The 16,770-nt window shown below is 42.3% G+C and overlaps 1 protein-coding gene across 1 annotated transcript in view; it reads left to right on the top strand.

Annotated features, from left to right (window-relative positions):
• LOC144762237 (adhesion G-protein coupled receptor F3-like) overlaps nt 1–16,770 on the top strand; it is a 405,409-nt gene that overhangs the window by 132,966 nt on the left and 255,673 nt on the right. The window contains exon 9 of the mRNA XM_078647381.1: nt 471–689. Coding sequence (XP_078503507.1) covers nt 471–689 — 219 coding nt within the window. The remainder of the gene's footprint in view (nt 1–470; nt 690–16,770) is intronic.

The following is a 16,770-nucleotide window of genomic DNA, read 5'->3' as shown; positions in this document are numbered from 1 at the left end:
CAAGAGAGCCAGGTGCTGCTACTACTGAGAGAAGTGCATCTCCAGTACAGTGTTTGAGCACTTCTTTGTCTAGGAGTAGAACTAATCACCAATAGTATGACATTGAGAAGACACACTCCTATTGGCTAATCGAAAATATGACCAATCCCTTCTTCATTGCCTAATGGTGCATAACGATAACAAGCAAATTGCAAAACGAGTCTGACTCAAAGGTTGTCTTTGTGTATTTGCTGTGTAGGTGGTACGAACTCTAATAAGAGCTAAAACTGTCTGTATCCAGACCCAAAAACATTCATTCTTAAGTTTATCACCCTCCATGACTCTGCCAGTGAGGTCCTTCCAAAAACAAAGGAGCGATGCTGCAATTGTGTAATGTCCTGAACTGTTGAATTAAGATGAATGTGTTTTCAGAGTATTTGTGGTCTCCCACACAGAGAACATGATCTTTTCAACATCCTTTTGCATTGCAGGAACATATATGTGCCAGTTTTCGTCTGGTTCGGTGCTTCATGAAGACGAGACAGATGTAGCAGTGGTGCTTCTCCCAACTGAAATAATAACAATTCCGCTTCAGCAAAGTGTCCCCAAAAAAACATCATCACTCTTCTTAAAGTGCTGTATACAAAATGATGGCGAAGTGTATAAAGTCACTTGGACATACAACAATATTATAACACCAGTACTGCCAGGTAGGTAAAATATGTTTCCACTTTTAAATCTGATTATTCTTGTTTTTGATCTAATGACTAGTGTTACAATATCATTGTGTGAGGGTTTGCTTTCCCCCTCTATCATAAAGGTCACTTAGTCACTTAGGTTAAGACCAGCAAGTCAGAATCTCGTTTCGCTTCATCATTAGCCCAATTAAGTGTCTGATATCCCAGCAGATACCAATCCATTTCACTGCATGTGTAGTAAAGAGAATCCTCCAATTTCAGGAGTGATGTAGCCAGAGAGAAATCCGCTTGAAGACTGTTCCTTCGACCTAAGGGATAGCATGTTGAAGGTCATGTCATTGGTAGATTGTCACCTGGATTTATGTCTATTTACAGACATTGAAGATCATACCATTGGAGCCTCAGAATCCGCCATGGCGGGCTCTACCGGCACTTAAAGGTCTGCTCCAGCATTTGGCGAGGGCACCTAACATGGGAGCTGGCCTTTAATGGACTGTAGAGCCCACTATGGAGGTCTCTTTGCCTATTGGAACACTCCTGCCATAGAGGGCAAAATGTCCTAATTTGTAAAACAAAGGCCTCATAGAGCCCGAGGGGGATGAAATCCAGTCGGGCTCCGTGAAGTCTTTGTTAAAAATTGGAATGCTGATGCTCCGGGCTTCTATTAACCATTGGAAGCCCAGAGCACTCCATCGAATTCAATTGAGCGCCCAGCATTCCAATGTTCTAATGGTAGCTTCTCATCTGTATTTAGGTCTATTTTCAGACATTGGAGGTCATACCACTGGTGGATTGTCACCTGGATATAGGTCTATTTTCAGACATTTGAGGTCATACCACTGGTGGAATGTCACCTGGATTTAGGTCCTTTTTCAGACATTGGAGGTCATACCACTGGTGGATTATCACCTTGATTTATGTCTATTTTCAGACATTGGAGGTCATGCTACTTGTGGATTCTCACTTGGATTTAGGTCTACTTTCAGGCATTGAAGGTCATGCCACTGGTGGACTGTCACCTGGATTTAGGGCTATTTTGACACATTGAAGGTCATGCCACTGATGGATTGTCACCTGGATTTTGATCTACTTTCAGACATTGAAGGTCATGCCACTGATCGATTGTCACCTGGATTTAGGCCTATTTTCAGACATTAAAAGTCATGCCACTGGTGCAAAATCACCTGGATTTAGGTCTACTTTCAGACATTGAATGTCATACCACCGGTGGAATGTCACCTGGATTTAAGTCAACATATAAGACTATGCCACCGGTGGATTGTCACCTGGATTTAGGCCTACTTTCAGACTTTGAAGGTCATACCACTGGTGGATTGTCACCTGTATTTGTGTATACCCTCAAACATTAAAAGGCTTTCAGTTATCACCAAACTCTAAAAAAGGTTTTTATTAAGCTTTCATTATCTTGTTAATGTTAATGTTAATGTTAACAGGTATTTGTTGAGCGCTCGTACGCCCGGAGGCTTCATGGCGCTATAGGAGGGAACAGGACGCGTCAGCCATTTGATAGAGCAGGCCAGCTCAAGGATGTGCCTGAGAGAAGAGCCAGGTCTTCAAAAGGTGTCTAAAACTGAGGAGGTTGTCACTTAGTTTAAGGTGAAGGGGGAGGGAGTTCCAGAAGGCAGCTGCAAGATGGTCAAAGCAGCTGCCTCCGAGACGTTTCCTCTTGTATGACGGCACAGTCAGCAGAGATTTATGGGTGGACCGGAGGTGTCGGGAAGGATTGTATTTATGGAATAGGTTCCTGACAAATTGGTAGATAAGCTGCTCGGCAGTAGCCTAAGCTGGATCGGCATACAAAGTAAGGAGAAACCCCTTGCGGGGCTTCTTTCAAGAACTGAAAGCAGCCTAGGGTGTACAGCAGACATTTTTCTCATGAGCATATGCATGATGTGCTGCTGCAGAGACAAATTATTCTGGGAACTGTAGCACCCTTTGAAGTATTGAAATATTAATTGAGCACAGCTTCCGAGTTTTCTAAAATTCCCAGGACTTTTTGGCCACAACCTTTAGAGAAAATTGTGCTGTGAAGTAGATCTGTGTTATGTAAAGATTTCTCGAGCATAAAATAACTCCTTTGAGAGGGATTGGCTTATTGGTTGTCCTTATTCAGTGCAATGTAGAGCTAGTGTCAAGACATTTTTCTAGGGCTGCCTGCACCTTCACTCTAGCCCTAGCAGTACTGCTGTACTACCCAATGCATTAGAATTTAATGTACAATAACTATCATTGCTTTACAATGATACTGGTGTTGTGCTTTTATATATTTCTGACGTAATATGTAGTGTGTGTGTTGTGGAGTGTGACAGAAATTCAGATGGCGAGCCGTGGAGAAAGCCCAGAATGCATAGTACTTCCTGACTGCTGCAGCTTCATTGACATGGAAAATACTTATTTAAAACAAAGTACTTTCTGTCGGCTCCTTCCTCATACTCACGGGGATAGCTCAGAATATAACATTTTTCTTGTGTGCATCTGTCAGATTCAAAGCAAACTATCCTTCCAGTGGCAACATGGAAATCTCTGATCAGTACAAATCATCATCTCAAGAGATACAACATGTGACATTGCCTGATATATTAGGCTATTCCCTGAAAAGAGCCAGATCTCTTGTTTGCATCCATCACACATGAATAGCGATAGCCCATCCTCATGCCTCAATATAACATCTTTCCACCACCAGAAGCCTCTTACATTCCTGCCACACCCATCCTATGATCTACCTTTTTTTATATCAATTAAAGTGAAAGGGCCCAAAGACCCTCAAGACACCTTCCTACCTATCAGAACGGCCTCAAAGCTGTAACATCTTCATGTAGAATGTGAGGAACTGGGACATTAGGGTATTTCTGGCATAGCACTCTTCCACTTTTTAAATGGACATTCATAAAATGCTACTGTGGGATATGTTGGAGTGTGCTGGTATGAAAGTCACTCAAGGGCAGAAAAATGTGGAGGGTGGTAACAGTGAGACGGGCGACTTGACGTTTGGAGACAGATTTGTAGAAGATGATTGACGGGAAGAGTGATGTAGGTTGGTGAATTTAAACTGATATGGCACTAATTATTAGGTGTGACATTAGTGGCAGGGCTGGAGAAAAGGCTCAAAATTTGTAGGAATGTGGGAAAGAGACATCTGCGGATTCTGGATCATGATGGAACTCTCCGTAGGATCAACTCAAGTGGTGCTGGGGGCTAGCAGGGTTTACGACCATGAGCTATGAGTTTATCCAATTACTTTTACCTCATTTCTTCTGTTAATAGGCCATAGCAAATGCTCTATTTCTGATAAATGTATTTTCCTTATGCATTTGTTTGCTGGGGCTCTACCTCTATGTTTCTGTATTATTACTAAGACATCGGTTCTGTCTGAATCATTACCTTCAGAATGAAATAAATTAGAAATGTACATGCAACTATTTTTTAATCGATGTCTAATTTATTTTACAAATTTGCTGAAGACGGTGGTTGTCAGGCCGATTAATGTATACATCAATTATATTAATATCCTTCATCCACTATAGGAGTCATTTGAGTAATTTCTTAAACTATGTTGATTACCTGTCTGCTCTGTATGGTGTATTTGTATGTTAATTGGATTTGTACAGTGGGCTAATAATCTGTGAGGGTATTAAGGTGCTTGACCAGGTGTGGAGGCAGTAAAGCCCTGAACAGTTAGTCGAGGAGCCAGGCCTTCAGCCTCTTGCAGAATTCAAGAAGTGAGGAGGAGGCTATCATGTGTTGAGGGAGATCGTTCCACATTTTGAGTGTGATGTAGGAGGATGAGCGACCTCCAGTTCTGCTCTTGTGGATGTGGGGTGGGGGTGGTGTGCGAGTGAGAGCATGGCTGAGCTTAGGTGTCAGATCAGCTGGTGAAAGTGTATGTGGTTGTTGAGGTATGCTGGTCCAAGGTTGTGCAGTGCTTTGTATGTGGCGATTCTGGATGGTCTGGAGCCTGTGTATGAGTTGTGTAGAGTGTGTTGCCATAGTCGAGTCTACTTGTGATGAGTGCTTGTGTGATGGTACGTCTGGTGTTCTGGGACAGCCATTTGAAGATCTTGTGTAGCATGTGTAGGATGTGGAAGCCGAGGAAGCTAACTGTGTTGACTTGCGCTATCATGTTGAGTTTATCATCCAAGATGAATCCCAGGTTTCTGGCATTGTCTTTGGGTTTTGTGTGGGTCCTAGCTCTGACATATACCAAGTTGAGTCCCAAGGAGAGTTCTTGTTTCATAAGCCTAGCACTTCCATCTCGGCAGAGTTGAACAAGTTTTCCTGAAATAGTTGTAAAAGTGAGGAAGGCCTACAATATGTGAATCTCAGTAAATGGAGAACAATATTAGTCATATATACACAAAGCATAACTATAGAGATGTTGGATGGCAATATGAGCTCTTTGGCAAGGGGCAATCAATGGGAAGCACCCAAGAGGGAGAATACTGACACATATGTCAGGTCTCAGATACCCCTTTCAGGACAGTTGTAGATTTGCTTCTATCTCTGGTCAACCAGCCCACAATCTGGTTTAGGCCCACTCTACTAGAGCCTGTGGGTCAGTCTACATAGTTTATTGGCCCTGATGGTTGTATACAAGTCTCATTCATCACCTGCGATCATGAAGGTGGATGGTCCACTTCCAGGGCCGGTTTAGGGCAGTGCGACTGGTGCATCCGCACTGGGCTCTGACCTGTAAAGGGGGAGCTGACATCAGGGGGGTGATGTGTTCAGAAATAACTTATGACTGGAGAGATGAGGGGCAAGTTTGCCCGGTGGTAGTGAGAGAGTCTGAGGAAATGGTCATGGGAGCACCAGAAAGGATTGTCACACCGGGCTACACCAGCGCTAAAGCCGGCCCTGTCCACTCCTATCTTCATGGGGGCACTATCCACTGATTCCAGAAAGTTCTCTTGGTTGTCTAGTTCTATACATTCTGTGATCCTTCCATCCAAGGTTATGATTGTAACTGCAGGTTCAGTGGGAATAGGGTTCTTTATTGAAAACAACTTCCAAAAATCTTATCACCATGCTAGTGGTGATATCACCTACACCCTAATCTTATACCCATCTTGAATATAACTCTAAAAAACTAAAATGTAAGCCATGGCATGCTCCTCATATAAAGGTCACCCTAAATCTATTGTTACTTCTTTGCAAGGCTGTATACGAAACTCTCAGTATACTGTAGACAATTGGTATTCAGTATCTTATCACTTTTACTGCTCATTTGACATTCCCTTTCTATTCGCTCCACCTCTGCATCCAGAACTGGCCACCATAAATAAATACAAATTCTGTCTTTAGTCTTTACTATCCCCAAATGTCCTTCATGTGCAAGCTCTAAAATTCTATCTTATTCCTTCAAGGTGGACCAGGCTTGTACTCTGCTGAAATATTCCATTATTCATTGCCAACTCATCCATAACCAGCCAATGGCCCTAGTCTCCGCTCCTAGTTTCTTCTTAGACAGGCATATTTTGTGGAAAATGTCAGCATTCTTTGATATAGTTACATCTTTCACGCACTGACCTTATCCACAGACTCCTCCACATTTTCCTCCATTATCTCAATTACAAGCCACTGTGTCATTATTCATTTTTGAAATGAGTATTCTGGAAGAGAAACGTCATACCTTATTAATGTGGCTGAAACTGCATCAAGCACTTTCTTCATGAAAATATCTTTCAAAGGCTTGTGATTGGAGAGTACCAAAATGTTTGTACCTGATTCTTTGATTTGTTTTAGGATTTGGAGAGAACAGCTAATGCTCAAGAAAGAGCTTCAAGGTGCTATAATTTAAAAAAGCAGGATTGAATGGTAAAAACAGCCAAATATTGTGAGAATTATAACTCTGCGGAAATTAGTTCTGACTGATAAGCTAGGTGTTAAGATTTTTTCAAATTGTGTAGAATCAGTGTTGCATGAACAGTGAGAGTGAAAGGGTTCCATGATTTTGCTCCTGCAAATGGTGCTGATCCCCTCCTCTCAACATTGTATGAAATATTGGATGGAGGGTTGTGGGAGCATCAGAGGATCTCAGAGGTCTGGCCAGCAAGAAAAACTTAAATAATTTTGGAAGACTATGTGGATCAGGAAGTTAAACGGCTCTGTGAATATGATTCACAGTATGATTCACAGTTTTAAAGTTAATACTCTTTTCTGTCGGTAGCCAGTGAATATCCCTCAATTCAGGTAAAATTGAACAGTGTGTGGGAAGGTGACATTGTCCATCTGGCTGCCGAATTCTGTACCAGTTGAAGTTTACTAATGAGGTTCTTGAGGAGGCCTAGTTAAAAAGAGTTGAGTAATCAAGCATTGAAGTTATAAGCACATGGATTACAGTTTTCTTAGTCATAAGAGTGACAAAACCTAACACCTTGCTGAGAATCTTTAGTAACTTGAAACAGGTGGTTGTGACTGTGAGAATCTGATGTTTGAAGGAGAGCGGATTTGTCAAAGTTGACACCTGGATTCCGGTCGCCAAAGATCATTCCAGGATTCTTTGTTTATCCCCGAATATCAATAGTATGGTTTTATCTGCATTTAATTTTAAATCATTTTTGTTCATCATTCTGATATCAGATGTTGCTTGACCTAAATTGGCTACAATTGTACTTGCTCACAAGAGAAAAGATAAATTGCATGTCTTTCACATAGGACAACTCTTCAAACCTAGAACCTCGAATCAGGACTGCCAGAGGGATCATATAGATGTTAAAGAGGGAGGGATCAATGATGACTCCTGCGGCACCCCACATTACAAAGCAACAAAGAAGATGCACTGACTGGGACCTATTTGTTAGAAAATTGAAGATCCAGACCAGGGCTGACCTACCAACTCCTGTTTCTGCTAGCTTCCAAATTAGGATGTTGTGAGATATGATGTTGAATGCTGCCGACAAATAACAAAAAATGAGGGCAGTTGTTGCTCTATTGTCATTAATTTGGTTGAGATGTTCGACACTATGGACAAAAACAAAATTGTGCGACATCCAGAATCATGTTGGTTTCTTGGTACAACAATGATTGAAAGGCATTTCCAGCATCTTTACAGGTGCTAGAATCAGCGAAATAGGTCCATAGTTTGCTGATATATTGGGGTGTGCACTGTTTCTTTCACTATTAACAAGTAAATATGTTCAGAACAAAGGCTCAGGAGGCAAAAGCAAACATTCAGTTCCTTCTTTTTTCAATACATACAATAGAACAGCAGAAGCCATTTAAAACGTGCTTGTTTCCAAACCAGTACCATAACCCACCCTGGTCCGGTCAGACCTCTCAGCGGCATTTGATGCCCTGTCTCACTTCATAACAGTGGCCTGCTTGGCACAAGGAGGTATTAGGGGTGAGGCTTCTCAACTTGTCTATTCTTTTTTGTCTAACAGAAAACAGACTGAAGCGTGCAACCAGTATAGGTCTAAACTCTTTTCACTTCCTCATGGAACTTCCTTGAATCTCAACCTCTTTAATCTTTGTGTCCCCACTAGAAAGTCGTATTCCATCTTTTGGCCATTCGGTCCTTTTCTACACATATAGCATCCAAATTATTCTAACTGTTTCTGATGACATTCAACCTGCCAATTTTAGAAACTGTGGGCCCAATTCCAAAAAGGGCCTGTGCACTTGTGGCGAAGATAGTAGATAGTGAGTAAGAGATGGAAGAGTCTCTGTCAGTAGGGCATATCTTTACTCACAGAGTTCCACAGAGTTCCACAGAGTCATCAGCAGCAGGGAAGTCTTTCAAATGATGGACAAGTGTGTTGAGAGCTTTGTCATGTTCTTCCTGCTTCCCGTATAGTATTGCACTTTCCAGATCAAGATCAGTATTCATTGTTTTACCTCCGTTCTGCCGTTACTCAATGCGGGCCCCTGCCACGAGTGCACACCCCCCATGACTGCGGGGCCTCCGCCACGAGTGTGGAGGCCCTTTCTGTATAGGCTCCTGTATGTGTGAAGCTAACAGCTGGATGAAATAGAATTGTTCTTGTGTTCTGAAGAGTGTTGACCTTCTGGACCAATGCCTAGTGGCCTGACAAACTAGGTGGACTTCCAGAGCCCTTCAACTACTCAATCAGGGAGTATTTATTCTGACATCGCACTATCTTGCTCAACCCAGGGTAATAAGATGATGGCTTTTTTGTGGGAAGATTTTTCCTTTCATCTCCACTGCATCACACAGGACAGTGGTGAAGGCTTTAATTTCATCGTGGTTAGAACCCTGCAACACCTTGTATTTAGGGTTGAACATGTCACTGCAATCTAAAAATTGAAGTAGGGCTGTGCCACAAGCCATTTTGCTACACTGCACTACGCCAATTTAAAAGGGTAAGAATGCATGGTATTTATACAATATGGTGCATTCCTGTCCTTTGCAACAGTGCTGGTGCGTAATTTGGTTTCTAGTGCCAACGCAGGCACCCTTGTACCATGGTGCAAGGGTGTCTGTGTTGTTGGTAGGATTGTTTTTGTGCAGGAAGGGCAACTTTCCTGCACAAAAACAGGAAAGAGAGGTGTTTTCCTTGTTCTGTGTGTGCTGCAGATCACAACAAACATGGAAAGAGGAAAAGATGAGGAGAAATGAAATAATTTCTCCTCATTATGACTGAAATAATTTCTCCTCGTTATGACTGCTCTGGGTCAGCATAAGGTTTGGTGCTGCCCCAGGTTTATGTGATTTTGTACATATAGGGGAGTGTCAAAATCCATATGTGTAGCGTGGGAACATCCACTACAATGCCCATGGAACGCCTCCTTGACACAGAGTAAGGCAATGCAGGGCTTTGCTTTGCCTTGCCGTATTCCATATCTGTGAGGTCATGCAAAGCCATGCAGGGTACCTTTGTGTTTCTTCATACATATGATTGTTAGGCCTGCCCCACCGGAGTATTCAAAAAAGTGACTATCGGTGGCCCGGGCCTCTAGTAAATAATCCCCTAACTTTCAGGTGACTCAAAATGTGTGTGTATGTCATCCTTGACTTGCCTAAGCTCCAGTCTGTGGTAAAGAACTTCATAAGCTTCACTGGCTTCAGGTCCACAAAATATCTTTGTTTGAAGCACTGTGGTTGGCAGTGGTGGCCAGCATGGTTTTGAGGTGGCAGGGTGTGAATGGGGTGTGAGGGCGTCAGGAGGTCCAAAAAAGATAAAAAAGAAAAAGACACCTCCTGCTGCGTCTCTCCCACGTCTTCTCTCCTCCACAACGTTGGGCCAAAGTCGCAGAAGACGAAGCACATACAGGCTTCCCCAAGCCAATCACAACGCTTCAATGCAGCGTTGACATTGGTCTGAGGGCCGTAGTTCAGCGCTCAGACGGGGGCTGGGGTCCTGGGAATGTTCTCCACCCAGGCTGTAATGTAGCCAGGGTACAGAACATGCTAAGTACGCATTATTGTTTGGCCATACTTCAGTGTGCTTATCACTCCTCCCCCTGCCATGCTCTGTGAGCAGAGCAGCACCACCCAGCCAGCCAAGCTGCCATAGCAGGACAAGATAAAATCATAATAACATCATTTTATGATCATTTTATCTTTCCTTTCATTCACTGCTTCGAAGCAGTGGCGTGAGGAGCCCCCACTGGTGTTTAGCCCACAAAACATTGAATAATTCTGGGCCTAGTTTCATTTGAGCAAGATTTCAGTGGTATAATTCTGTGCCTCAGTTGAGATATAGCAACAAGATAGAGGTGGTGATTCCGGAGTTCAACCGCAGTAGTTGGGGTAAATTTGTCTTTTACTTCACTGAAAACTTTGGAACTCGCTGCTTACAGCTATTAATCCAGTGGAAAACCACACCACATTTAGAAAACTAATTAAGACTTGATTGTTTTCTCTTTGGCCGTTCTTATTTCCTGATTGAATCTTGCCCTGGCTTGTAGCGCCACAATTCCTTTGGGTTGAAGTTGCGCTTTATAAGGTTTCTTTCATTAATTCCTGCATTTATTCAAATTCATAGAGCATGGGTGGGCTCCTGCTTCACTAATTCAATATTTTCTCAACAATCTGACTTCAAGCAAATATAGCCTGCTTCTTTAGCAAACTTTTCAAACTGCTAATCTTGTCAGCATAGTTTTTAACAACATTTCTTAAGAATAAGGGTCATTCCCCCTTATTCTTTACTTCCTAGATTTTCCCAATTGCATCTAATTGCCATGCCTCTTCCATCAGAATTCCTGAAGTCACAGCATACACACTGACCATATCATCCACAGCCACCTTCTCCTCCTCACATTCATCTCCATATCCTCACCTAGAAGCCTAGATATACTATTAGCTGTCATATTCTGGAATGTATTCCTTCTTCACTTAGTATTCCTGAAGGGAAATTTCTCACCTTCCTATTCTGGCTGAAACTGCATAAAACTCTTTCTTCATGACAATTTCCCTCCTCAGTGGCTTGTGATCAGAGTGCACCAAACAGTTTGTACCCAACATAATTCCAAAAACAACCAACTGCTCAGTGCAGCACTAATGTCTCTTTCTCTGTTACAAAGTAAGTATGTTCAGAAAAACATAACGCTCGAGAGGCACAGGTTACTAAAGGTTCTGTTCCTCCTTCCTTCTGCAAAAGAACAGCATCAAGCCCTTTAAAACTCACACCTGAGAATATAATTGTTTCTAAAGCCTCAAGACAAAGAGCACTGTTCAGTTCTTGTTTCACTAATTCAAATTCTTCCTGACACTGCTTCTTTAGAAAACTTCCTCAAACTATTAATCTTGTCAGCATAATTTTTTACATATCTTCCATAGTGCATAACTAACTCCAACAATGAATGTAATTAATCCTTATTCTTAGCTTCCTTGATTTTTCAGACCACATCTGCCAATTCTTTCTTAGGGTGCACACCATTGGCAGTTATCAGGTGATCTTAAAAGCTCACTTCCATTTTCCTAAATGTATACTTGTTAGCCTTCAAGGGTAAGTGAGGTTGTTGGAATCTCCTCAAGTATCCCCAACTATCCTACCATGTCCGTATACTGTCCCAGCAAAAACCAACATATAAGTTTGATAGCTCCTTACTCCAGGTACATCCAATAAAATGAGCATCATAGCCCTTTGGAAAACAGAGACAGTTGAAATCAAGCCAAACAGTATCCTACTAAACTTGTAAGCACCAATGGCCAATATAAATGATGTGAGCTCTTGAGAGTTGTCCTCTAACTTTATCTGATGGTACTCTGGAAAAAAAGTCTAGGGTCGTGAAATACTTGGTGTACATCGTTATCAAAATTATGTGTTCAATGTTAGGAGAAGAGAATTTTCTACAGTTACCTCCTTATTCTGTGCTCAGAAGTCTACATAGGAACGTATTGTAGTGAGAAGGTCCACGCATGAGGTAGTATTTAAAGATGAGTCACCTCTCTGTGTCCCAACATTCCGAGGCACAGGCACATCATGATTCCGACATTCCATTGGGCACAGAACACAGGCACTGGCTGAGCAGGAGGTGTAAAATACATTTAATTACAAATGCAGGATACTACACGTATGTTACCATTGTTGTTCTATGCTACCAACATCGGGGCCAACAATTTCATTTGGTGGCTTCTACTGGAACTTTTACGGCTAAATTACAATCTTTTCAACTGCTTGGTGGCTCCTTCTTTTTAAAAAAAAAATGTTATGTCCTCATACAGGCCATCGGAAAAAGCTCATGATGGGATATCTCCACTCTCCTCGTGCAGGCCCTTATTCGAGACCGCCCTAGTGGTGGGCCTGAAGGCGAGATAGAGCCTTCCCAGAGGTACGGCTGTATCCTAGTGCCACTCTCGTTCACATCATCTTGGGGGACACCTGTTACTAGGGAGGACCGGACTGACAGACCTCCGGCATAATCATAGGACTGATCTTACTTCTCTCTCCAAATCTTCAGAGCTGCCTAAATTTTATTGACGCTAGAGTTATCACATGCCATGTCCGATTGACTAGTCCTGATGATGTTCGGAAAAAACACTGCCCCAATGTCTCACCAACTCTAAGTCTAGACCGTCCCCTGTATCTATGAGCGCCCCATACCAAAAAGACACTTCACATTTCCATAGTCCTGTTCTAGAAATAGAATCCACAGTTGTACTCAAATCATCATTGCTCCATGACTGTGATGCCCACCATGCAGACAACTGATAAAACTTAAACCTCGTCAATGTCCCACTAGTTATTCTGGACATTGAATTCCAGCTGATAAGTTGTAAATTCTCCTGGAGCTCTCCCCACAGTCTAATACCTGCTGATCTAAGTTGTTGTGACATTTGATCCTGGAGGCATTCTGGGGTGGCTTGAGAGTCCCAATTTGGGGCCTGTGACATGTAATATGGTTTCGCAATATATTCCTGATGTGCCTCCAATTTTTTAGTGCAGCCAATAAGACCTTAAGTCGGACTTTTTTGTAAAACTTGGGGGTCCCCAAATTTATTAAGAAAAAATTCCTGTCCCTGCGGAACATCTTGTAGCAATGCCCTAAACAAGCAGCCCATGGGAGAAGAATCAATCGTATTGGCTAACATTCTAAAAGGTTTTAAATGAAAAGCATGGCAATAGGAGAGCAAGTCGGGTAGGGCTAATCCTCTCACTTTTAGCCCTCTCCTGAACTTTTTCCATGCTATTCTTGATGTTTTTGTGGCCCAAATAAATGACCCGATTTTACCTTGGAGAGTGGCAAGGTCTCTAACATTAAGCGAAAGTGGGATTGAATTAAACAAAAAAGTTAACTTGGGCAAAAGTATCATTTTAACAAGGTTCACCCTCCCGTATATATTTAGTGGTAAATTTGCCCAGCGTGATAGTAGACACCCCACCTCCTTAGAAACCTTCTCCCAGCTGATCCTAGGTGTATCGATCAGCTTCTGCGCTAGGTGGATCCCCAAGTATCTCATCCAGCCTTTTGCCCCTGGTATTGCATTCGCACAATTCCAACTCATAATTTCAGTTTTTTCCCTATTAATTTCGTAACCCGAGACCTTACCGAAATCCCCAGCTAGCTCGAACAGTCTGGGTATGGCTTTTATATGATCAGATGTATACATTAAGAGGTCATCCGCATAAAGGGCAAACTTAAGGTCCAAATCAGCGATCTTAAACTGTAAAATAAGAGGATCTTCTCTAAGGGAACAGACAAAGGGTTCAATATATAAATTAAACAATAAGGGTGACAGGAGGATGTAGACGCTCTTTTGCTCCTGATGAGGGGGTAGATCCGCATAGCTCTGTATAGTTTGGTATAGCCCCATGCAGTGGGGATATGAATGGTCTCTCGGGTAGGTCTTATGGTAACTGAATTGGTTGGGTTTTCTGATCTATTTACAAGGTGAGAGTGAGAATAAAGGTGAAGGTGAAGGTGGTAAGAGGGAGGATACAAAGTGGAACAAAAAATAAGATTTTTTTTTTAAAGGGGAAAAGGAAAGAAAAAAGGGAAGAAAGGAGGAAAGGGAAAAAGGGAAAGAAAAAGAAAGGAAAAAAGGATATAAAAAATAATAAAGTGAGTGGGGTGGGTAGGAAATTAAGGAGTGTAGTGTGAATTTTGTTTAATCACCACGCCTCGTCCATCGGGTATCTGACTGAAAGTGTCTGTTGGTGGAAGAATTGTGAGATGCTAGGTTGCTCCTTGGAGGGTCCCATCTGGTGCCTTTTCGCACCGAGAGATGGAATGTGGGTTCCTTAAGGGGGGGTGGTGGGGGTGATGATGGGGGCTCGGGGGTGTCAAGAATTGGAAAATAGTCCTCATACAAATAATAACAAAGCATATTTGGCTCAAGTTGGGTAGTTCCTTTCAGGATTGGGTATGAGTAGGCTACTGGAGATTAAGTTCCTCTCTTGGAATGTTAATGGCCTTAGGAACCCTAGGAAGTTATCCCGGGTGGGTGAGTCCTTAAAGAAGAGTGAGGCTCATATTTACCTACTGCAGGAAACCCACCTGGAAGCCCAAGAATGTAAACAGGGTTTTAATAAGTTCAGCTGGGTTCAGAAGGCGATGTCCTCAAATCAAAGGGGTTGTACAAGAGGAGTATCAATAATCATAAGGCGTAATATGGGGATCAAGGTTGAGAAATGGGGCACCGATCAATCTGGGAGGTGGTTAGTTGCAACTCTCTCTATTTGTGGCATTTTAGAAGTATGTGCCATCTACTATGGGCTTAATGAGGAAAATCCGGGCCCTCTTTTGAATCTCCAGGCCAGCTTGTTAGAAACATCTGCTCCAGTAATACTTGGTGGAGATTTTAATTTGGTGTTTGATACTCAATTAGACCATACATCTAAAGTAAAATATAATGTGCCACCTAGAACTTTCTCCACACTTAAGACTCTGGTTAAGGAGTTCAGGCTGCTGGATATATGGAGAGTGGATAAAGGGAATGCTAGAAAGTATTCCTTCTATAGTAAGAAATATAGGCAATATTCAAGAATCGATTACTTTCTGGTGGCTCCTTCTTGAACACTGACACATTTCCAGAGTTTAATTTTGTGCAAATAACATTTCAAACATCCTGATCCTTTTATAAAGATAATTTTGAACTCATTTTCAAAATCAACTCTATCCTCAACTAATTCATTAACTTGTGCCAGAGTCATAACAATTGGATTCTTCCTCACACCAAGCAATTTCTGAGAGGTCATCCTATGATCTCACCCCCCTGGCAAAGCACATCTTTCCTATTGTAAATCTACCTCTCGCTTCAATGCATGCCTTAAAATACCCCCATCTTTTATTTATCTATACCATAGTGACCAGGTTTGATGTCCTTAGCTGTTAACATCTTCATGCACTAGGAAATGTTCTCAAATATTTTTTTAGAAATAGTTGTCAACTGTGAGCAAGAGGATGTCCCCTAACCATGGAAAATGTGCAACATCACCTCATTGCAAACTTCTTTCACTTCTCTGTGCAGCTGTTTTTTGCTTCTCTACCTGCAACATTTAAAAAAAATATATATCTCTTTTCCCAAGTCTATTAGACAAGGCCCTTGAGGTTGGAATGGCCCTCATGCTGACTCCAACTTCAGAGGAGTGTAGTGGCTACAGAGATAAAGATATGTAGGTGGGGCTCTATCTTGCATGAAGGCCCTCTATAAATTCCTTGTGGCACCTTGTGAGTGTAGAACGTGATCATGTAGCGTTACTAGATGCAAAGTTAAAGGTGTCTTCCAGAGAGTAGGGATCAGGATTGTCCGGATCCTAACTAGGACATGTTTTATATATATAGTCATCCTGTGTTACATGGGAGACAAATCAGCAGCCACATAGGGACATTAGAGAGGTAATTGCCATGAGGTTTAGACCTTCAGCACATCTGTGACGGTGGTGGCCCCATCCCCATGCTGTCTGTTGCAGTTTCTAGCAGTCGTCATCAGACCCAGGATAGTAGGATCACCATGGGTAGGCTTTGGAAGCCCACCTTGTTGCTCCATTACCTATTCCTTTTGGACCAGCACACCTCTGGGACCAGCACAGCTAATGGTTGCCTTTCTTGTCTCCTGGATCATCTTCGACTTTAGAACTACATCGTTGTCCTTTCAGGATTGGTCTCTGCACCAAGTCTCGACTTAACAGACAGGTATCAGCATATATAAGAAGGGCAGAGGAGAGGATTTATCTGGGTTGCTGAAGGGCAGATATTACAGAAGTCATTAGCATTCATGGCAGTGTCCTAGCAGTTTCCCAATGACAGGCTCAGCCCAAGAAGGATGCCAACTTACAGAGATCAATTAGGTAGAGGTAATTTTGGGGGCAACCTAGCTCTGCATCTGCACCAATTGTTTTAAGTCGTTATGCCCATCCTCTCAGACTAAGCAATCATCTAATAGATCTTTGTATTTACCAGCTTTCTGCTGACCTCCAGATTCTTCTGAAAATGGATGGCACCATAATAGTGCCTACTACTATACTGGAAATCAGCTAGTGTATACGGACAGACTGTCTGAAGCTCAGTGCCATTTAAAGCGAGGTGTTATGTTATGTTAATATATATTTTTAAAGCGCTCGTACGCCAGTGGGCTTCATGGCGCTATCGAAGAGGGTAGTATAAACACAACATAATATGGACATAAAGGACCAAGGGAGTAAGTTAGAGTTTGGAAAAGTGTGAA

This window comes from Lissotriton helveticus, chromosome 6, assembly GCF_964261635.1.
Source record: "Lissotriton helveticus chromosome 6, aLisHel1.1, whole genome shotgun sequence".
In the NCBI taxonomy this organism is placed as follows: domain Eukaryota; kingdom Metazoa; phylum Chordata; class Amphibia; order Caudata; family Salamandridae; genus Lissotriton; species Lissotriton helveticus.
The sequence above is the reverse complement of the archived record's forward strand: the minus strand, read 5'-3'. Positions and strand labels throughout refer to the sequence as shown.